The following is a 23,174-nucleotide window of genomic DNA, read 5'->3' on the forward strand; positions in this document are numbered from 1 at the left end:
ACTGGGTATGTAAGAATGTTGATATTTTAGATCAGCTGGTAAAAAGGCCAGTTTAAAAAAGTAAGTGTTATACAGATGCTTAGTCTGGCAAAACCCAATTGAGGGTCACCTGTTGGTTACTGAACTGAGGAAGCAGATGCCTGAGCTTTTTCCTTCCCCTGAGCTCCAGAAGATGCAGGGCTTGGTGGGCTTCAGGAGAATGCTGAAGCTCACCCACAGCCAATGACCTTTGGGGGCTGTGGGGCCTTCCTCCCCTTTCACCTGGCTTCTGGGGAAGGCAGAACTGAAGTGACACTGAGTTGTCTTAGAGATGACCTTCAATCCCCCGAGCACCACAGCGCATCCCTGGCACCTTTGCCCAGGAGATGTGCCGCGGTGCGCCGGTGGGCAGCTGCCATTTTCCGCCCCTCAGGCGGCCCTGCAGCGAGATCAGCACAAAATCCTCCGATGCGCGTCTGCGGCTGAGTCTATATCGCCTAAAAAAACCCACGTTGATCAACAAGAATATCCTCCAGCTCCCTTAAGCGATATGGGCTTGAAATGCCCGCAAAAGGAGCTTGTCTGCCCGGCGTGTACTCTGGTGGCACGGCGGGCTGCTCGATGAGGGGAGGCCAGCGGGGACAGAACCGTCAAGAACCGACGCATTTTCTGTCACGTTTTAAAGGCCCCGAAGCGTGAGGGAGCCGGAGTCCCTGCTCGCACCTGGAGCTCGGCAGATCCCTCGGAAGGGCAGGCAAGCGCTGCTCCCCTCACCCGCCCTCCATAACCAGGCCGGGATTTTTAATCAAAAGCCTCATTGCCGGGGAGGCAGCGAGCGGAACCGGGCCGGGCAACGGCGGCGACCGCTCCCCTCGGCTCGGGGCAAAGCCCGCAGGGATCCCCGGCCGGACGGGCGGGTCCGCCCGGGATAGCCCAGCCCGGGCGGCCGCAGGAGCTGCGCTGCGGCCTCCCCGCTCCCGCCCTCTCTCCCTCCCGTATCCCTGGGTCCGCCCGTATCCCTGCATTCCCTGCTGCAGCAGCAGCAGCAGCAGCAGCATCCCCTCCTCCCCTCAATCCCATCAGTAGCGGCGGCCCCGGGCTCGGCTCCCCGCGCTGCGGCGGCGCTCGGCGGCGGCTCCCCCCCGCCGCGGCCGCCATGTTGGGCTGCAGCGCGTTCGGCGGCGGCGGTTGCCGCGTGTGACCGCGGGAGGGAAGGAGGGAGGGAAGGAAGGAAAGAGGGAGGGAAGGAAGGAGGGAGCGGCGGGGGAGAGGAGGGCGCGGAAGCGGAGGGAGAGGGAGGGAGCGAGCCGGAGAGGGAGGGCGCCGCCGCTACCCCTCCCCGCCGCCCCGCGCACGCACACACACACACACCCCGCACACGCACCGCCCGAGGATGCCCTTTGCCCGGGGGGGCGAAGCCGGGACACCATCGAGCTGCCCGGAGTGAAGCCACCGCCGCCGCCGCCGTCGTCAGGGCCTCCCGGCCCGCAGCGTGCGGCCGGAGCGGAGACGCCGGCGCTTTTCCTCCGCCTCAGGACGCGCACCGGGTGGAGGAGGAGGAGGAGGAGGGCGCCGTCTCCGCAGCACCAGCAGCCGCCGCCGCCGCCGCAGCCATGGGAAGGATTTGACAGGGCTCGGAGCGCTTGTGCCGGTGTGTCGGGGCGCGCGTCCCGCCCGCCGCCCCTTGGCGCAGCGGAGGAGAAGGGGGCGACAATGAAGACTTTAGTTTTTTTGAATCACTGAAAAGCCTTAAAAGGAGACTCGGTAAGGAGGAGGAGGAGGAGGAAGGGAAAGGCTGCCCGGGGCAGGACGTGGCTGCGCCCTGAGGAGGGGGGGCTGCGCCCCACCCCGCGGTGGCCGCGGAGGCGCTGCCGGGGCCGGGGGAGGCGGCGGGGGGCGGCGGGGCTGCGCGGCCCCTCATCCCTCCCTGCCTGCCCGCCGGTGTGCGCCCTCGTTTCTGCTGCCTTTCGCTTATATAAATACGTAAATACGTCTGTTTTTCCCTTCCCGTCCGTCCTGGGAAGCGGAACCGGAGGGGCTGTTAGCCCGTGGTGCTGCGGCGGGGCTCCTCGCAGGATCGCGCTGCATGATCTGCATTGGGAATGAAGGAGAAGACCTTAAATATATAACTGCGTGTGCCTATGCACGCACGGTGAAATCGGTGTCAGGCAGTCTCGGTTGAATTTGAGTGCAATTATTATTGTTTAAGCATCAGGAATGCTGGTTTTGCCCCACTTCTTACTAAGCCTATTAATTTTTTTTTTTAGGATAACTATTTTCTTCTCTTAAATGTCATGAATACACAGATATCCACACTGTGTGTGTGTGTCTGAAACTCCAAGGTGTTGGTTAGTTTCAGGCTGGGAACCCCGAGGTGGGCTGGCAATTAAGGACCGTCACAGTTTGACACTTGTTAAAAATACTGTTGACTTCTTTTTAAACAACAAAACCCTCAAAAGTTTTTTTTTTTTGTTGTTGTTGTTTTTCTGACAAAGTAATAATAATCATTAAAAAAGAAACCCCAATGCAAACTGAAACAACCATGTCTGGAGAAGTGCGTTTGAAGCAGTTGGAGCAGTTTATTTTGGATGGGCCAACACAGACTAATGGGCAATGCTTCAGTGTGGAAACCTTGCTGGATATACTCATCTGCCTTTATGATGAATGTAATAACTCCCCTCTGAGAAGAGAGAAGAACATCCTTGAGTATCTGGAGTGGGGTAAGTTTCAATGTGTTTATTTTGTGTACATCCGTCCGTGTTCCTGTCTGCTTTGTATAATGTCTCTGTTATTTATGTGTGAGAGGGGATTGTTTATAACTCAGTGTTTTACTGGGAAGTGTTGTCAGTTTCACTGTATTTAAATGTGGTGGTGGTGGTGCTAAAAAGAAATCTGTACTGGTTTTTTGTCTTTGAGGTATGCATGTAAAACATGCTTCTTGTTTTTTATTTTTCTTTTTTGACATGGATCAGACTTTTGTGTTCCTAGCATATTTGCTTGCCTTCAGGCCCAGCTGTTGAGTTTTGTGTCCTGAAGTTGCTGGCAATAAGGAATGGTGAGGGATAAATTCTCTGATGCCTGCAAAAATATCAATGCACAATCCACTGATTTGCTTCTGCAGTTGAATCTATGCTGCTTTAAAATAAAACATGTTGATCAACAAGAAAATCCTTCAGCTTTCTGAAATGATAAGGGTTTGAAACATCTGTGAAGATGGAGAAGATGACATTCTCTTCTTTAATATAAAATTGTTGCTGACTTAAGTAGATTGTTTTTTTTCATCAGGAAAATCAAAGCTGAAAAGCAGAATGAAAATCTGTGTGTCCCTGGCAGGCTTTTCATTTTGTGGGAGATAGGGTATTAGCAGATTTTAAAGGAAAGCAGGTGAATGATATTGTGCCAGTTCTTCTTAAGCTGTCACAGAACTGGTTGACTCTATTTTTTCTTTTCTTTTTAATTCTCTTTCTTCCTCCTCCTAAACTTAGATGTAAACCAGAAGATGCAGTCTGACATAAGAACCTTGATGAGAATGGTTACTGTATCTGACCTTCAAACTTCAAAGTCATGCTGCACTTCTGTATTTGCATACAGAACCATTTGCCACATTTGCTTTGTAATAAATACATCAGCAGACTTTCTTTATTTAAAAAAGCATATTTTTGAAGCATGTAACAGGCATTTGATTAATTAGGTGGTTGAGCTCTTCAAAATGAAGTTGCTGAGGAAAGACATTGTTTTGATAACTGATCTAACAACTTGAGGCTGATATGTGTGTGTTTTATTTTCCTGCTCCTCTCTGTAGTCATACTGACATCTAAAGGACATCTGACTCAGTAATTAAGTTTCTTGTAGTGTTCATATTGCACTGGTTTTTGTTTTCTTATTATCTGGAGGAACAGGCTATAATTAATGCATTCTAGCTAAGGAGGAAATAGTAATTAAAAGTACTTCTGAAGAATCTTCCCTCTAAAACTGTCACTGGCATACAGAAGCTGTGACAGACTGGGAAAATATGATGGCTCCAAGGGTATTTTTTATGCAGGAACTTAGTGCAGTCTGCAGTGGATCCAGCCAGCTGATACCCTGTAAACAATAACAATAACAACCAAGTTAACCATATCTAGATGATCAGAGCAACAGTGTGTTTAGGACCCATTGTGTTGGGTGCTGGTGCATTCAGTGGTGGTTGTTTAATGGGTAAATGCATCATTGCAAGGCTCTGACAGTACCTGAAGATTTCTGTAATAAGCTTTCCCATCTGCTGATGGAAATAATACACTGTTTTGGAAAGGCTGCACTGGAATAAGGTTTCTTGCTGGCCTATTTTTCCTGCTATTTTTCCACTCTCATGCTCCAGCTGTGCCTTAGCAGGACTCTTAGGCTTCAGAGAAAACCAGTTGCTCCCATTTCCAGGGCTGAGTTGCTGTGGTTCTCTGTGTGCTCCCAGCTCTGCTGCCCAGCCCTGGGAGCTTTCCAGGAGGGTTTGTGAGGTGACATGGAAGAGCCAGCTGTGGCTGGTACCTGCTGGTGGAAGTGTCTGTGTGAATGATGTCTTTATTCTGCAAACACCTCCAGCGGTGTCTCCTCTGAGGGCCAGCCCTCCTAGTGAAGCTGGCGCTCTCTGGCATTCCTCTTGGGATCAGGGAGTTGGCAAAATCAAGCTCTTGGAGAGGTCAGGTACCCTCCTCTGGTGCAGTGGAGTTACTGAGGGTACCTGTGCTTTGATATAACCCTGACCTCTCCTATCTCTCTCCCCAGAAGGAGGAACAAGGCAAGTGGTTGATTAGAGAGAGGTTGTATGTGGTTTTAAAGTCAGAGATGTGCTGATTAGTGGCAGAAGTGGAAGGCTGGCAGCCAGAAATCGTGGACTCTGCCCGCACCTCTCTGAAGGACTCAGTGTTGAAGTGCTTTCAGCTCAGTTTTTTTTAGCTTCTCAATTTGAACAGCAGGAAAAGTAGCACAGGTTTTACACCAGGGAGTTCAGAAAGTTGCTGTGTGTGAAGTGCTCTTGGATTTGAATGTACCATATAAAATAGTGTGTATTAATTTATTTTTCCCATTAGTGAAATAAAACTTGGGGCCTGGTGTATCTGTTGGTGGATGTTGTCATTTTGTGGGTTTCTGCCAAATATCCACAGATTGGCTTGGTTATAATGGAGAGTGCAATGGGAATGTATTGGAACTGGTATGAACTGGGAGCTGTGTGTGTGTGTACAAAGTGCAGAGTACAAATTTACTCCTGAGAACTGATTGTCATCTTAACTGCCTTTTTTTTTAAAAATAAATTATTCTTTCTAGAAGTAAATGAGGTTTATTTATAGTCTGGTAATTTTAAGAAAAGGCTAATAAACAGCTGTTCAGTGATCACAGACTCCTGTTGAGCAGTAAATAATTTTTTCTTGCTTTTCAGCAATGTAGTTTTGAGGTGTTAGTCTTTGGTTTTGTGGAGGGTTTGAGTTGAGGTTGCATTTGTGGATATGTGTTTTTATACAGAGTGTTCTGGGTCTGAGATGTTATCTGCTGTGTTTCATGTAAAACTGAACCACAATCTGACTTTTTTGGAGGAAAGGTTTAGGAGGTATTCTACCACGGAAAAGCTAATGTCTTAATGACAGCCATGTGACTGCTGCTATATTTAGGGGAACTAAGAAGCTTCATGTTCTAGTACTTAGATCTTTTAGGGCTACTTTATGAACTTGTTTAAAAAATGAATAACTTATTTAGAAAATGAATCCAGGTAAAAGAATTGAGATCTGAACTAATTGTTCATATTTTGGTTTGATACTGCAGGTTTAACACAGTAAGTGGAGAAAGTAAGGTCTCTACAGTGTGAAGTTGAGTTTTAAGTTTTTGTAGAATTTCAGCCTTTTTTGTTGCTTGAAATTAGATTAGACTGGTTAGAAGTGTCAGGTTAATTATTTTGTGATTCAGAAGCTGCTTTACTTTTAAAACCCTATCCTTGGCTTTAAGTGAAAACATAATTGTATTCCCTATTCTTATACAGTGTTAATGTTGTGACTTGTGAGATGATTTGATTTTGTTGTTTATATGACATAGGTGTCCTTTATGCTAACAGAGCCATGGAAAAAGCCAATATATTTGAGTTCTGAGGGTTAAATCAGGGCACATTTTGAGATAACAGGAAGAAACTGGAACGTTCACATTCGGCTTATTCTATGTATTTGATGCTAGTTTTCATTTTTATCTCTATTGATAGTTGTATTTGTGATTTAGAAAAGGGCTTGTCTAATTATAGCAACTGGAGCTTACCAGAAAAAGCTGTTGAGAATTCCAAGCACTTTGCTTTTTCTTTTCTACTTGTGTGTGAGTTGCCACGCTGACGCAAGAGTGTGAGGGAGGTAATGAAGGCTGATAAGGTGAACTTGAAAGAGAACTGTAGTGATAAAAAGAACCTTTTGGAGATGTTTTGGTTCTGGGAAAACTTTCTTTCCTTCCAATGGCTCCAGTCTGAATTGCTTTTAAAAAGAAACTAGAACAATGTTCTTTAGGATGCATTGAAAGAATAATAGAATAAACCTCAAAATGTGTGGTGATGAAAGTGAGGGAAGATGGAGGGCACCACCAATACCATGGTGAGTCAGTGGCTTGATTAAATCTGTGCTCTTGTTGGAAAAATGTAAACTGTCCTCTAGTAAAATTTTTGTTTGATTGGTTTTGTTCACTTTGTTCTTGTTCTGTTTGGTTTTTTTTTTTCCCACCAAAGAAAGCTTTGGAAGATGGATTAAATTGTTCTCATTTCATCTCTAGTAGAACTGAAATGCATGGTGTTTTTGCAGTGCTGATATGGTCATACACTAGGCTGTCATCCTTGGTCTCATACTTGTGTTACTCAGTTGTGCAGCATCTGTTCTGGATATTGGAAATGGTTTTATCACCATACAACCAGTTTTTCAAGACGGAGTTGTGGAGAGGCTGTCTGTGTTGTCCTTCTGATGATCTCTCTCATGGTTTTTCTTTTAAAAAAATGGTAATCCTCTTTTTGAGCTAGGTTTGTTATTAGTTACAAAAGAAAATAAAATTTTGTCTCTAGGCTTCTGCACCTTTTCTTTGCTACTTATCTCTATATAGGTCCTGAACAAAATCACAGCCATTTTCAGCTATGAGTTGCTTATATTTTGTTTTTAAAACAGCTGTTAAAAAACAATCATTCATTTAGGTCCTATTCTTAGCAGACAGTAAAGGACTTAACAATCAACTTTTTAAGTTTTGTTGTTTTGGTTTTTTTTAAAGTAGACTTTGGTGCTCAGTACTTTCCAACCTTAGTACTATCTAACGCATTAGAAATACTTTTTTCCCCCCTAATTACATTCTAAAAGTTATCAACTTCTTTTTAGTCTAGTCATAAAAATGGGAATACCTCCTGGTCTGACACAAGCAAAACCAGTTATTCAGTTCTTTCTGGGAAAGGAGGAGCTTGTCAAGGCCACTTAATGTGCTTAGGCATATTCCTGATTTTAGATGTGAGTTGTTTCATTGCTTGCAGCTGAGCCATATGAACTGATGGGGCTCCATCAATGCAGGAGACATTGTGGCATTCTTGACATATAAATTTCTGACATTGTTTTCAATAACACTTTACTGCTTATTTGATGTAATCTGTTGTTTCTGTTACACAGCTGCAGCCAACATTAAATGCTTTTTATTGATTAGGGTGAAAGAAGTTGTTTCTTCAGTGCTCTCAAACAGAAAACAATCTTCAAATCTCTGTTTCAGAATATTGTGTAAACATCTTTTATACAGATGCAGTTCTACACCAAATTACTTGAAAAAGAAGGAAACAGTTTTTGTAGGAAAATATGTAGAAGAACGATTGCCCATGCAGGCTTTAGTGTGAGATAGCTCTGTGTTTAAGGTCTAAACCTTTTCAATTGTGATAGTTTTTTTTCTCACATTTATTTCAGTTTTGATTCTTTCCTTGAACACAGCAAACTAATTACAGTTCTACACCAAACTACTTGAAAAAGAGGGAAACAGTATTTGTGGGAAAATATGTAGAAAAATGGTTGCCCATGCAGGCTTTAGTGTGAGATAGCTCTGTGTTTAAGGTCTAAACCTTTTAAATTGTGGGGTTTTTTTCTTGCATTTATTTCAGTTTTGATTCTTTCCTTGAACACAGCAAACTAATTACTGGAAGTTTATCAACAGTTGGGATGTGATCAAATGAGCTGTGAGACCATCCAGTTAATTCTACTTGATTTTTATTAGTTTCCAGTAGAGTGAGGCATTAATCCGTTGTAACATGTTTGTTTCTTTGCACATTTCCATTACACAAAGTGTTTTTTAATCAAAACCCTTAATTTTAAGTAGAAATAAGTTTAAAGGGTGTTCTTTTTTGGCTCTTTTTATTCTGCTGGGCAGGGGAAGTTTGGAAGTACTCCAAGGCTGCTATTTTGGGGCATATTTGTCTTCAGGTTGACTGACTTCTGTCAGTAATGTCCTGTTTGTTGCAAAGGAGCATGGCTTGCTTAGATAGAAAGCTAACTAATACTTTAGTTTCCAGGAATTTTAGAAATGCCTTTATTCTGTACAGAAATTCCGGGCATGCTTTGGTCTAATGGGGACAAATGGAGAAATACAATTATATGAGTTAGTCTGCTCAGTGGGCATTATAAACCTCATGACAACACAATAAATTCCCTGTTACTAGGACATCTCATGTTTAAGGGTTAATCCAGTAAGGGTTTTTTTATGGTATGATCATAACTGTAAAATGTACTGCTGAAGGTGTGTTTGAATTTTTAACCTCTGTGCAGGATTTGAGGCTGTGCATGTACCTGATTAAACTCCTTCCTTGTCTTTTGGCCCTTCTCTCCTGGATTTACTGATCTATTTTTTGTATAACCTGCACTATACTATTATATCACAGTTGACTCAAGTGTGGATATTGTGCTCCAAAAGCAATGAGCTTAATTGGTCCAATATGGTTCAATTCTTAGAATTCTCAGAATATATATTCTTTTTTTTTACAAAGATGGGTGGAAGCTGCCTTTCTTTTTGAAGCTCTACCTTACACCCATAGATCAGTTTGAATCCTGAATAGCAGCAGCAAATAACAGTAATTTCACTATGAGTCATACCTGTGGCTGGAGAGACCAGTGGTGTTTTGAAATTTTCTTATGAATAAATTGCAAATACAGGATTTTGAGATACAAAGTGAGTGTAGGCTGCTATCCTGGAAATCGTTCTCACCATATTATTTTCTGAAAGTGAACTGTAATGAATTATCCTGGATGTGTCTTTGAAAAATATTAACCTATTCTTAGCATCTCTAATTGCTTTTATCCTGTAAAAATTTACAATCTCCATTTCTGCAGAAAACTTCCAGAAGCAATTAGATCCTGCTGCCAAGCTCTAAAGCCTGAATAAAAAAACCTACAGTGGATAGCTGAGGCAGGATTGAAAGAAAAGGCCAGTTTCTTGACTCTTTAAGTTTTATCTTTTGGCAAAGCAGGCATTCCTTCCATAAGCATTTGTACTTGTTTAATTTGATTTTCTTTTTCTGGCTGAACAACTGGAATATTTTGTTCTGCTCTGGTCTAACTTACCTCAACACATTATTTTTCTAAATTCCTCATTAAGCTTGGGAATGCCTCTAATGTGGACCAAAATCTTCAAAAAATGCAAGTGATTTAGGTCAGTCATGTGCAATCTTTTGTTAACGACAAGATTTTTATTTCAAATAGTTTAAACATGACATTAGGCTTAAGAAGAAGTGCAAAAATCTTCTATTCAGACAGGTCAGTTTGCTTTATTTCTAGTAATACAGCCTAATTTGGTTTACTAGCGGTCACCATGGATAAAATCCACATGAGGTATATCCAGACTCCTATGACTTTGTGTTTCATAATTCTTCCTTATCCATATCCAGACTTCCAGTTTGTATTTAAATTAGTTTTGTTACACAATATTGCAGATTTCTTTTATTCTTAGGGATCAGCTTCTTAGTGCACCCTTCTCTTGGCAACTTTTTGACAAGCTTGTCATAGGGGCCTTGTAGATGTTATGAACTGTGGTATTTTTCTGTGCCATTTTGAGGGGAAAAGATATATTTTGTTCAGCAATTTAGTGGAAATTTACAGTAATTTTTTGTAGAAGTAAATGTGGGTTTAGTGTGCCATTCTAAGTGGGAGAGGAAAAAGCATTTGTAGGTGTTAATAAAAATAATTACATTTCCTTGAAATGTTGTGGGATTAGAACAGCAATGCTTTGTTGGTCTTCTGTTTAATTTCCTTTCAGTCTCAGAGTTTGAGGGCTCACAGGTCTCCATTTCTGAGTCTTTCCTCCTTTCCTTTCTCTGAGATTTCCATGGGCAGTGTTATCCCAAAGCAATTTACCTTCCCAACTGAGGCCTCGTGCATTTCCTCGTTTCCATGCTGTTGCTTTTCATCCCTTCTAAATCTGAGTTTTTGTTTCTAGTATGGTGTGGATATCAGTGTGTCAGTCTGATCTTCCCATGGCCAGAATCTTGGTTTCTGGATTTGGATTGGTATTTTTTTCTTTGTTTTTTCCCTAATCATTCCCAAGACTTCATGATTTTCTTGGGCAAATCCATAATATAGAGATTGTGTGTGGAGAATGGTAGCAAAAAGTGAACAAATACACACAGGCCTTACCCACAGGTGCATCTATACAGTGTTTTCCCATAAACACCCTGTACATTTCTTACTAGATCAATTGATTTACTATCATTAATCATTTTGCCTTGTTAGCTTTTGTAGAGCTGGAGCCTTGGGCTGTTTGTTCTGGCTGTGAGTAAGAACTTGGGATCTGTTTTAATCCTGTAGTCTAAAAAGGATGAAACTTTAGTGGGAGTATGGATTTGTCATTTTAATACCTGAAACTAAAATAAAGAAGTGATAGGAAGGGTTGCAATTACTTTTGTCTGCCCTGTGGTTTAAGAAAATGTCACTTTTGCTGTGGGGACACCACAGTCCCAAGGTATTTCCTGTTGGTGCTCATTAAAGTTCTTTCACCTTTACCACGCTGCCTTTTGTCAATAAAGCCCTGTGTTGTCTGACTGTTTTGCAGGACACATAGTAACAAGAGGAGGAGGAGGAAATAGAAGTCACATTTTGATTGCAACTCACTGGTTTTATCTTGGGTGGGGGCTGACTCGGAGGTGTCCTAAGGCTGGCTAAATCCACTGAACTTTGTTTTGCTGGGGCTTGTGTGGGCTGAGGGGCACAATCCAGTTAACAAGCAAGCTGCAAGAGCACGTTGAAATCTGTCAGTGTGGTTCTGTGAATTTCTGGAAGTGTTTTTATAAAAGAAAGAGGCTAGGATTGGGACAGCCTAGACTTCTGTGGCTCCACCTACCTCAACTCCTGGTTGCCTCTCAGATTCCCTCTTGCATACAAGGGAGCTACAGTTTTGAAACAAATTTTGAGGCTACCAGCTTCTTCTGGTAGCTATTTGGTGTAGAAATTCAGTGAGCCTCATTTTTTTCCATAACAGTTTCCAAAACTTTTCTTCTTGCAATGAGAAGGTCTTTAACCATTATAGGAGGAGTCCTAGTAAAATCTATGTATTGTATAAGTGGCCTTGCCCCAATCCTAGTTGTTCTAAATGGGCTGCAGCTGTGCTGTCCTTAATTGGGTGGCAGCTGTGGCTAGTGAAGATAACTGGGTAAAAGAGGGTGGGTTGGCTGGTCAGGGAAAGCCTTGGAGGAGCCCTGATGAAGAAGCAGGAACAACACTGCTGTGAAGAGCTGCTTGTGAGAAAACCACCTTCTGGGACTCTAGAAATAGGGTAACAGCAATATGATGACAACAAACCATGAAGAGGGATCTTCAAAATAACTGATTTTGGTGGTGGTAATTCCTTGAAAAAAGCAAGTGTTGGTCTTGTGTGTTCTGTGGTATTTGGCATGGTATCACTCAGTGTCTTGACACTGTTTTCGTTGTATACTTTGTAACTGAAAGACAAGGATTCTTATGTTAACACACTTGGGAGAGTTTCCTTCTATTTCCCCCAACTTGTAGAAAACACATGATGTACTATTTTGTGATTATTTTAAAAAGATCCTTTTTATAATTTTGATAGGGACTGACACAAAAGAGACTTGTTTTCTCACTGAACTGGTATGTTAGAGGAAATTATAGAAGCTGCTTCCTATGCAAACAGAAATTTGCAGAGAAGACCATTATCATTTTGCTGTAGTGTCACTCCACCTCCAGTATTGACTATTTTCACCTTCACTGCTAGCAGCCACTTCTGGGTAACAAAATATGTCCTTCTAAATTTCTGTGTCTTTATAAAAGTCATAATTTAATTTTTGAAATTACATTATTCAAGTGGGTTTTTCTGGATATAAGCAGGCTGGCTAAGAATATGTACTGTCTATGCCCTTATATGTTACTGGTTTTTCTGAAAATAAGGGATGACTTAATATCTCCATTGCTGATAACCCACAAACTGAAAATGCAAACATTATTTAGAGATAAAATTACCAAGAGAAAATGGTATACAGTGTGTATTACCTCAGCTAGCGTGAATTATTTCATTAACTTGTTATTTTTTGGTTAATTTTATCCTTGAGTAACAGTGACTTCGGAGAAGGTCATCTGGTAACCAGTTGCTTTTGGTGGTGCAGCTTCCTAGGTACTTCAGTATTTGTGCAGTTACCCTGCTGAGTATAAGCTGCAGGAGCTCATGGTGATGCCTGAAAAGTCTCTTCCTGGCTGATTTAGCAGAGATGTCATCTGATCTTATCAGCAGTAGCCTACTGCTTAAACTTTCTGGGGGAGGAAAAAGTGTGCAGCCAGAGCAAGGAGCTGATGATTTGTTGTCTTGCTCTTCTAGTCTTGAATATTTTACATTCTTGTTCTCCAAAGCTAAGATCATTTAATGGAAATTCTGTTACTTACTGACAATATTACATTCACTTTGTGGTCCTTGGGCACTACCAATAGCAGGGACTCTCATCCAGTAAAATCTTGATAGAAATATAGATATTTCTATCTATTAAGATAGAAATCTTAATATCTTTGATATTAATACTTAAAGATTTGCTTTAATTTCAATATTAAGTTTCCTTGATAAGGAAACAAACCTCTCTAAAGAGTTTTTGCTTTGTCTTGGTCATGTAGTTCATGTTGTCAGTAAATGTATTTAACCACGTGTATGATCATAGTTATAATTACAGAAGTTTCCACCTCATATGCTGCTGGCCATTGATTTGTTCTAAAGCCTCAATACATTCAGCTCTTAACCAGGCTGAATTTGTGACACTAAAATCTTTTGTTCACATCAAAGTGTCTTATGATTATTCACAACTTGAACAATTTTATTCCATGTGACCTTGTGACTTTTTTTTTCCTCCATCTACCTTAATTAGGAAATAGAATGTTTATTGATAATTCTTACTGATGGCAGGTCATGATCAGCAAAATGAAATTTTACACTTTAAAACCTAGGTATTAAGAATATGTAATTCTGCCACTAAAAGGAAGTTTCTTGTCTTGTTTCTTTCACTTCAGAGAGAATTTCTATCTTTAGGGATTTCCTTTTTTTTTTTTTCCCTTTCCAGTTTAAGGAAACAATTTTCTCTAACACATCAGAGTCAGATGAGGTTGGATCAAATTAGTTCACGTGTTTGGGGGAAGTATTTTCTTGAGTAGTTGTTATCCCACTGATTGTTATAGCAGTAAAGAAAACTTTGACTGCTAGATTTGCATGGCACTCCTGCTAACATCAGGCTATCATTTGTTCCTGCTCTTAGTTTAGATTTTCAGTTTCTTTCAGACCCACCTTCTCCAGCTCTCTGTGTTCCCTGTCCCTACCATGTGGAGTCTTACAGTGACAGGGTGCAAAGGTCTTTCCTAGCATGGTTCCAGCATCAGGGGTACAAATCCATTTCCCATGGGAAGCGTCAGAGGAAATTTACAGGAGATGGAAGATGGTAAATTAAGTAATTTTGGCAAAGCTACAAGGATTTCTTCTTGGTATGCTGATAATTGTTTTTAATAACACAACCCTGCACCACCCACACCCTCCTAAAAGATTGTGGCAGAATTTTCATTACCTTCAAGAGAAGCAGGGTCAAACTGCACGTTTGAATTAAGCATTATAACTTAGCACAGGGGCTTGGGGTCTTGTTGTGTGTTTGTAAAACACAGTGCAGAAAAGCTGCACTGCTACTTCTGATGTCCCCTCTCAGAGTATTCCCATCAGACAGGAATATTTGAAGTATATAAATGTGCTGCTTGGTGACATTTTCAGACTCTAAATTTAAGCATAAGCCTTGACAAATAAGCCCAGAATCTCTTCTCTCTCTTTGCCTTAATGTCTGTCTCATACCATATTTTTCTGTGCCAGGCCCTTAAAAGACCTAGAGGTGCTATTTTCCCTGCTACTTTTTTTCTTTTTGAGAGAAAAGCAGCCTCTCCACTGAAAGGCCATTTCCCAGGTGATGTGTCAAGATCTGAGAAAGTTGAGACATCTGAATGTTGGGATGTGGTGAATGGATTCATCACATGGGAGGCATTGACTTTAATAGCTGTGAGCCAAAATTGTCATGTCTGTCTGATAGGAAGAAAAAGGCATTTCTAAGTCTAATTCTGCTCTCAGTTAATGGAGATAAACATGATGTTAATTCACTGATGCCCTCATGATACTAAAGCAGTTCATATTTGCTGCTGAGCTTCTAAAGAAAGCCAAACTATTTGAGGCTATTAACTGGTTAAATAGATGTCAAGAGAGAACATTTTCATTATTTTGCTTCACTTTTTTATAGTATAGTTTTAAAATGTGTGTATATTTCCTGGTTGTGAGGCTTGTAAATATACTTTTTTTCCTTTCAGTTACTTTCCTGGTGAGAAAATAATTTACAGTAATATTGGGTACTTGCATAAATTGCCTTGAAAACCTGTATGAGAAGAGTATGTGGTCATTAGCATATGAAATATCTCTGCAAAGAAATGGAGGCACAGCTGTGATTTGTGAAGGCGATTTAAAAATTCAGTGGAAAAGCAGTTTCTAGGATCCAGGTTTATGTTTGTGTTCCTTCCAATTTAATTTGTTTTTCTTCAAAGTTTTCTGAAATGTTTGTTGTGGAAATTCCTGAAGGTGTGGGTGGCTTGTAACTTCTGTGTGTTTAAGGGCTTTATTTATTTGCTTAAACTTCCAGCACACTGTTTGGGTACCCTTTCTAATCTTATTTCTGTGATCTTGCTGCTGTGATGTCCTCTTTCCTCCCTCTCTTGTGCCTTCAGCATTGTACAGCTTGAAGCAGCAGCTATTGTGTTATTTCTCAGAAGGGAAGTGCTCTTTACTGCAGTGGTCAGGTGGATGCTTGCCAGAATTGTGTTTTGAGCAACTGTTTATGTGTGTTGAACTTGGACCTCCATAAAAATTAATCTTCTTGTAACTCATATGGTAGTTTGTTTGTACCTCACCTTTACAAAATCTTTCCTGCAGATGATGATATGCGTGTGATATGCTCATGGTAGGCGTGCCACTGGCATTTCAGAGCAGTTTTCCTGGAGTGTCTTACTGCCTTACAGAAATTGAAATGCATACATTTAAATCTTGTCTCATATTTCCTATTTATGACACAGGTTTGCAGTGTCTCCTGCTGTGTGTTAGAGTTTACCTTGAGTGGACTTTGAGGAATACTGATGGTTGTGGTGTTGGAGCAAGTAACTGTCAGGCTGCAAAATTCAGGTCATTGCTGCACTGGAAACTTAACCTATAAAACTTAGTATGCTTTCAGGAAGTCAAATATTATGTCAACAGAGATAGCCATAAACTCTTTGGTTATTATCTCCAACTAATGCTGGGAATTACCTCCTGGAAAGCTGTATCTGCATAGGGATTGCTCAGAAAAGTTCTAATTGAAGGTTGTGGGAAGTTCTCTTAAAACCTTCCACTTAATCATCAATTAAGGTGACAAATAACAGTATAGGTAGGCAGTTTCATAATACTGTCACTTCTGTGGATCAGGAAATTCCCTCTTCCTACCCCTCCTTTTTCTCTGCCTGGTGCTTCTGAGTATCTGCTTCCTGCCTGTTTCCAGTGGCACTCTGAACTGCCCTGTCAGGAACTGATTTCAAAGCAAGTGTGCTAAGTGAAAGTCACCTTTCCATTAAGAATGGATACTCTGCATTTTTCAGTAACTTTGTTTTGGTGTTTACTGCTTAAGAACTTCTGAGCACATTCTGTAGGGTGCCCAGAGGTTGGTTAGTAGTCAGTCTGTTTTTACAGCAACTTAGTCATGACATACCAGAGGAATATGGAATTTTTCTTTTTTTCTATAGTACTGCAAAAGAAAAATTCAGGAACTATTCATGAGCTATTGCTTTGCAGATAGCAACTATTACCGAGGCACAGTGTAATTTATAGTACCTAATGCTTTGCATCAGAAGTTATTTATGGGGCAGTTTGTTTAATAAGGATATTTCTGAGTGATTTTGCTGCCTCATTATAATTTGCATTTACTTTGTGTTTCATTTGAGCAGAAACATTCTGTACAAATTGCTGTAATCCATCTTTTTGCTCTGCCAGGTTCAGATGGCAAAAGTTCTTGAGGTGTCCCAAGGTAGCTGTTTATGATATACCAGGAATAGTGGAATTGGAGTTGGCATTGAGTCTGTCAGAGTTCTTCAGAGGAAGTATGGCAGGGGTTGGAGTTTGCCTTCCATGGCCTTCTGCCACAGCCAGCTCTTGTGCGTACTTTTGGATGAGGGGAAGGAATAACTGTTTCTCTGCCCTGCTGTTGCACATTTAATATTCCTGAAATGACAGTGATTTAGGGTTCTTATTCTTGATATGGCACAGCAGGACTTTAGAAACCTGTCTGGTTTCTTTTACAGGTGTGGAAGGTCACCAATGAATTGGTGCTCTGACGTGGTAGGATTACTAAAATGAGTGTTTTCTTACTAGTCTGTGGGCAGTGGAATTTGGGGTTTTAGTCCAGTCTTGGCTTCATTAGCACACGGATAGAAAAGAGTAACTTTTAATGAATTCATTGATTGCTTAAAGAGAACTGTCTTGAAAAAAATTACCAACAAAATATTAGACTTCATCCTGACCATACGACATCTGAAATAATGGGCAGTCATTCACACCTGTATAAAATCAAAGAACAGTAGTGGGTTTTCAGATTTGTTTTGTTTTCTTTATTTGTGTGGAACAGTGGCATCTGAATGAAGTGCAAGCTAGTGCAGAACCAGATCCTACATCAGTATTTGTTCTGGAAAGCTGCAATAGCTCATTTGTGGTTTTCCTGCTTGTAAATAATGTAGTTAGCCCACCTCCTGCTGAATGTTTTTATTCATTGTATGATTCTGCTGATGAATGTCTCTGCTTCTCTGAACTGTATTAAGGAAGAATATAAAGCAAGTTACTTGGTAATTTCTTGAGTTAAATCCCAAACAGCTAAGAAGAATTTAATGTTCTCCCGGAGGTTCTTGAGTATTTTCCCCCTTTTCTTCTCAATTCCATGTAACAGAGGAAGCTTTATTTTATGTAGGTTAGTGTAGTAAGTCACTTCCATTTTGTGAGCTCAGTACTGTAGTAGGTGAGCTGCAGATTAAATGGGGAGTAATTCCTTTACTCATCTCTTGGAATGTTTTTCCCCTCTTGCTTGTGCCTTTAACTGGTGACTGTGACTGAATGGCCACACACAAAAATCTCCATGATTTTGTTAACACAGTCAACATCTTTGTTTTAAGGTACTTTTCTGCACCAAGCATGGTAATGATTTTCCTGTGGGTTGGTTTAATTCCTCAAAAATATTACTGCAGATGATTGCACTGGAGAATAAGAGGCATGTTTCTTTCTTGCAATTTCGTTAACTGCAGAGGGTGTATAATTTTGGAATTTATTATCTGAGGAGAGTAGTTACGATTCGAAACTTGAAGTAATGCACTGTTATTTGTTCAAATGTTGCTTACAATGTTGGGAGAAAGACAAACACGAGAAAAGTCAATATGATTATTTCTCTTTCCTTTTTCTTTCACGCCTTGTAGCTTCAGGAAGGAAACTTTACCATGAAGAGAGATGTTGCTGTGTTGGCATTGCAGTGGTTCCATGGAGCACTGACCTTCTGGTCGTGTTGAGGGCACTGGCCTCTGCTTAGCTCGTGCACAGTCACAGAATAAATAAATGGTGCTTCAGAGCTGCCTTCCCATGTTTGCTGGGAGTTCTGACTCATCCTTAAAACTTAGCATTTTGTCCTGAACTAACCATGAACCCTAAAGCCTCAGCTCCCTTGAGATACGTATCTTGCTTTTGAGTGGTTTCAACTTGATGATAGGACAGGTAGGACCAAATCTTGCTTATCTAATTCTCAGAATTATTCCAGGTCTGCTGTACATTCAGTGTACAGGGATTATCTGTGAGCTGTTTAGCCTGGGATACTGTTTCTCCTGAATTTGAGGAGTTTGTGCCATCCATGCCCAGTGAATGTCTTGATCTCAGGCATCTCTGTTAAGATCAGAAGCCAGTCCTACTGGTTATTTGGTAATGCAAGACCTAAGTAATGACTGTGTTCTGCTTTGATATTTTGTATCTGCTGAGGTTTCCAATCCTTCCACACTCACTGGATGTTGAGCATTTTTTGTGCTATTTCAGTGATAAGGATTTATGGTGCAGCTCCCCAGTTTGACATCTGCACGCCTGCAGGGAGTGAACTGATTGTTGGGTGAAGTTTGTCTGCAGCAAAACTGACTTAAGAAGTGAAGAAGATGTATTGTGTAACTGTGCTGTGTTGAGTGGACAGGAGATTTTTATTTATCTTTTTTCCCAGAAGTGCAACACCAGATTTTAATGCTGTAAGAACGTAGCAGGGAATGGCAGCATTGGTGTTACGAAGAAATTTACATTATGCTCTTTGTGTATCTATAAAGTAATTTGGCTGTATAATGCTTGAGCCTCAGTTCTGGGTTTGCTTGAAAACTCAGAGAATTTCTCCTAGTCTGAAACAAAGGATATGTGAGTATCATTTATAGTTTTACCCAAAATAGCTGTAGCATGGTGATGTTTTCCCTGCCTCTTTTCCCCTTGTGACCTGTTTTGCATACCCCATAGGACAGTAGGGCTTTGGAAACTAATTCATATTTTCTTGGGGACTAAGCTGTCAAAGTAAGCAGTTACTTAGTGGATGAATTTGTGGTTTGCTGGAAAGGAAAATGTTTGGGTTTTTTTACAAGGGAATTGAATGATGCTGTGGAGAATTTTCTTCTCTTGCTGGCTGCTATAGAGGGTTTTTTTAATATAATGCTGGATATTAACCACATATTTTGTATGTAACCAGTATTGTGCATTCATCACCATATGGATCAGTTTGTTGACTTCCTGTGGTTTGATATGAAGAGATACTGAGAACTCTCAGCTGTCACTGAAGTCAGTTGGAGCTCTGTTTTAAACTCTAAAGCTCTATGTAATGCTGTGTGCCCTATTAAGTTCATATATGGATTTCTAAAATTACCAGCTAAGATCGGATGCCTTATTTTCCCTTAAATTATCAGGTGCCAGTTCCTGTTCTCGTACAGGCCATAAGATCACTGCTTTTCAAGGGTTATTTTGAAAGACAGTGTATTTAGGATCTTGCCACAGAATCCATTTAACAGGTTTTGTGAGAATTCATAAGTCTTGTTGCACAATGAATTAGATGTACTGTTTTCAGGAACCACCTGAATCTATCTTATCTGAATATTGGAAGAGTTGCAGACTCATCATTTGGCTGTGTCCTCCAGTTTGTCACCAGCCCAAACTTAAATCTCCTTCAGCATTGATGTCTAAGCCCATTATTGTTGTTTTGGTTTTTCTTTTCTGTGACACATCTTTGTCCAGTGCCAGTTTCATTCCAATGAATTGTCTTTTAATTCCCTTTTTAACAGAATGTTCTGTTAACTCCACATTACACAGCATGTATATTTCCTTCATTTATTGTTGCAGCTGTGGTTGATCTGAACATAGCTGATGCTGTTTTGGAAGGCAACTTGTGTTTTGGAAGAGATGAGTAGAATTTTTCTGAATTACAATGAGGTGTGACGGAGCTACTGGTAGATGTGGAAAGGGAAAAATCTGTGTAAAAGAAGTGGTGACAAGTTGCATTTGGCTTCGTCTCAGTGTCACTATGGTTTGTAGAAAGTGAAGGAGGGGGCGTGCTGTGCTTAAAATAAGATGGGCTGTGTGTTAAAGAAGTAACAGTGCTTTGGAGCACATGTTCAGGATTCCTGTAGATTCAGTGAGAGTGTGTAAATGTATCTAACGGCATCCAGAGAGGGATCCTGCCTGCCTGAATTAGAGGCTTTCTGGCATGTGCTTTCTCATGGAGCCTTTAAGGGAGCACAGTTCAGTTTTTGCACAGTGCACCTGTCAGTTTGCCTCATCTAAGGTTTGGGGTTGGTCTGTTGTAGCTTGAACACCCAAAGGTGACTCTAAAGCCATAGCTGCAAGTATTTATTTTTCTTGTTCATTTAGGTTATTGCAGGGAATTTACAGCTGCACCGTGTTCCAGTGTTTAGATGTACCTCAGCCAGTAGGGAAGAAGGCAGTGTTTCAGTTCCAGTTGCTTGTGGCTAGACCACAGCATCCAGGCTCTGAGATAAAGGACATTCTGTATTGCTTCTTCTTCACCATTTTTGGGAAAAGAGCTCTGTGTTTTCTTTCTCCTGTGGTTGGCTTTGTAGTAGGAGCATACTTTTCCAAATGTTAAATTAAGAAGCAGCATAACGCCAATTGTCTTCCCGAAATCCAAAGTTTTGCTTTTTGTTCTTTCCTCTTTTAAAATCTAACTGCTACAGAACAAAAACGAGGCCAGCTGCTTTTCAGTTAATCATATATTTAAAGGTGCACCACTGTCATTGTGCTTCCTATGTGGCATAGGAAAATCTTTCCTTTAGACAGAGATGTGGGCATTTTGAGCTCTTTTTCTCTGTCTTAGTAGATGCAGTTCTAACCCTGCTACACTTGCTCAAATTCACAGAGTGCAGAATAGAAAAAGAAAGCCTTCAACAGAAGTAACAGAGAATACCTTCAATAATATCCAAATCCTTAATCCTTACCTCCATGCTCTTTGAAAAAAGGAAACAAACAGGATACAGGTTATGCTTTGAATAATGTTCCCATGTCACTCTTCATCAGCACTGTGTCTTACTAGAAGTTTTCTTTGCCCCTAATGAGTCATTACTGTTGTCTTTTTCAGACCCTAAGCTTGGAAGCTAGTACATCCCACACCTTGCACTAGATTTGAGATCTGTTTGGGTGAAAACTTTCTTTTAAGCACATTAAAAAAAGGCAGAGCCTTAATGCTGGTGTTGGATGCTCTATCCCTGAAGTTCCTGGCAGTCTGTCTGTATTCAGTGGGGAGGTAGTGCTGTCCCTGGGGAGATACAGATGGTTGTGGTGTAATTATAAAGGTGGCAAAAAGGTGACTGGACTTGGCTGATTTGTGCAGAATGATGCAAATCATGTAGCAGATGTAGGAAGGGAAACTCAAGGCAGGTTTTGTGGGGCAATGAATATGATTTTTCTGATCATATTTTCTGGCTTTCTTAAAAGTTGGCTGGAACCTGGAAAAGGCAGTACTTCCATCCAGTCAGACAGTAGATTTGCATGGTAACAGGAAATTGTCTACAGGACAATGGTGGTCTTTGAATTTTGAGGGGTGAGTTTTTTCCATATCAAGGTTATTTCATATGGAAAGGAATCAGAAAAGCCTTATGTTTTATTTCTGCAGTGTTTTGTGGCAGTATCAGCGCCCGTGTTTGATTCTAATCATATTCCTGATAGTTACTATCTCTGTTCTTTAGCTGCAGAATGTGGGTGGCAGTTGTAAGTGCTTCTCAGGAGCTGTGAGACTTCTTTAGTCTCTGAACTGTAGTATATGATGGGATTTGGAGAATTTATGTAAAATATAATGTGTAATATTGAAAGCCTAAAATACCTCAAGAATTTAACCTGTATCTCTGTCTTACCCTTCTCTGTGGATAGCCTTGGAGGCACAAAGGATCTTTAGAACCAGGGAATTGTGGAGGTACCAGTGAGTGATGCTCAGAGAAAACAGTGGGAGGCCAGGTCATGGCCTCTGTACCCCATGTCCATGGGGGAGTTAAACAAGATGAAAATGGAAGGACTGGGCCTGTATTGTGCATCAGAGCTGGTTAATTTATTTTAACCTGCACCAAAGTCTCCTTTTAATCAGAGGTTTATAAGAAATGTTGTGCATTGTTGCTGCCTCCTTAGTTCTGTGAGAAGGATCTAAGCTACAAACTCACCCATGCTTACCATCCTGAGGGAAGGTATTTAAACTATCTATTTTTTGGTTATGTGGTTTGGGTTTTTTTTTTTCTGCCTATGAGCCCATTTCTGGTGAATATATGAGAAATGGAACAGGACAAATTCCAAAAGGAATCTGAAATGGTTCAAAAGTCTTGGCACATCTTTTAGAGGATGGCCTGTGTCACGTTCTGATGTATGCAGATGAATTCAATGTTGGTAACTATTGTGAACTTCCAAACTGATTTCTATTTGTGGGGAAACAATAAAGTTTGTACTGAAAAGAATCCTTCAAGTTGAAAATTTCTGTTCTTAAAAACAAAAACAAAACCTTCCTGATCATGCTTTGCTGTGATCAAAGAGCTGTCTGGGGTATTTACCTCATTTTTGGCTTCTCCTGAGGTAAGGGCAAATTGCAGCCTTTCTTCTGTGCTGTCTTCACTGTTGATCTCATGCAGTTGTAGCAATGTCCATATTGATGTTTTATAAACAAAATATTGTTTTAAGGAGCACCTATGAGATTTGATTATTTTAAATGCTGAAGATACGAAGTTTGTGAAAAATAATGGAAATGTCAATTGCCCTGTGGTAGAGAAGAAGTGATATGTGGTTTTTTGGATGAAATTTATCCTAGCTCTTGTCTGCATGCAAAAGGCAGTTAATTCACTAGACTTACATAGAACTTCAGGGTTTAATAAGTACTGAGTCATTGCCTAATTCATAATATTTACAAGTCACTCTGCATATCTGTCAAATATGACTGCAGTATCATGCAAGGGTTGTTAACTAAATGGAACATTTTTTAATTGTTTTCAAGATAAATTGCTGTTTTCTAGCTGCTCTAACAGAAGACAGATAGCTTTGCTGTTATGTGTAACCACTTTCTAAGTGAAACAGTTGAAGAAATTGATTTTTTTAATAGTTTTTATTTAGAAATCCTTTGGGCATGT

At 40.7% G+C, this 23,174-nt stretch overlaps 1 protein-coding gene across 4 annotated transcripts in view; it reads left to right on the forward strand.

The window, feature by feature from the left end:
* The first annotated feature begins 1,408 nt into the window (after nucleotides 1–1,408).
* CDC42BPA (CDC42 binding protein kinase alpha) overlaps nucleotides 1,409–23,174 on the forward strand; it is a 181,351-nt gene continuing 159,585 nt past the window's right edge. The window contains exons 1-2 of one of the 4 annotated variants that reach the window (XM_059467385.1): nucleotides 1,409–1,743; nucleotides 2,475–2,699. In XM_059467385.1, the coding sequence (XP_059323368.1) occupies nucleotides 2,504–2,699 (196 nt within the window). In that variant the 5' untranslated portion in view covers nucleotides 1,409–1,743; nucleotides 2,475–2,503. Of the gene's footprint in view, nucleotides 1,744–1,769; nucleotides 2,700–23,174 lie in introns of those variants that run through there. The other 3 variants (XM_059467384.1, XM_059467382.1, XM_059467383.1) reach the window with 3 other exon arrangements.

This window comes from Ammospiza nelsoni, chromosome 3, assembly GCF_027579445.1.
Source record: "Ammospiza nelsoni isolate bAmmNel1 chromosome 3, bAmmNel1.pri, whole genome shotgun sequence".
In the NCBI taxonomy this organism is placed as follows: domain Eukaryota; kingdom Metazoa; phylum Chordata; class Aves; order Passeriformes; family Passerellidae; genus Ammospiza; species Ammospiza nelsoni.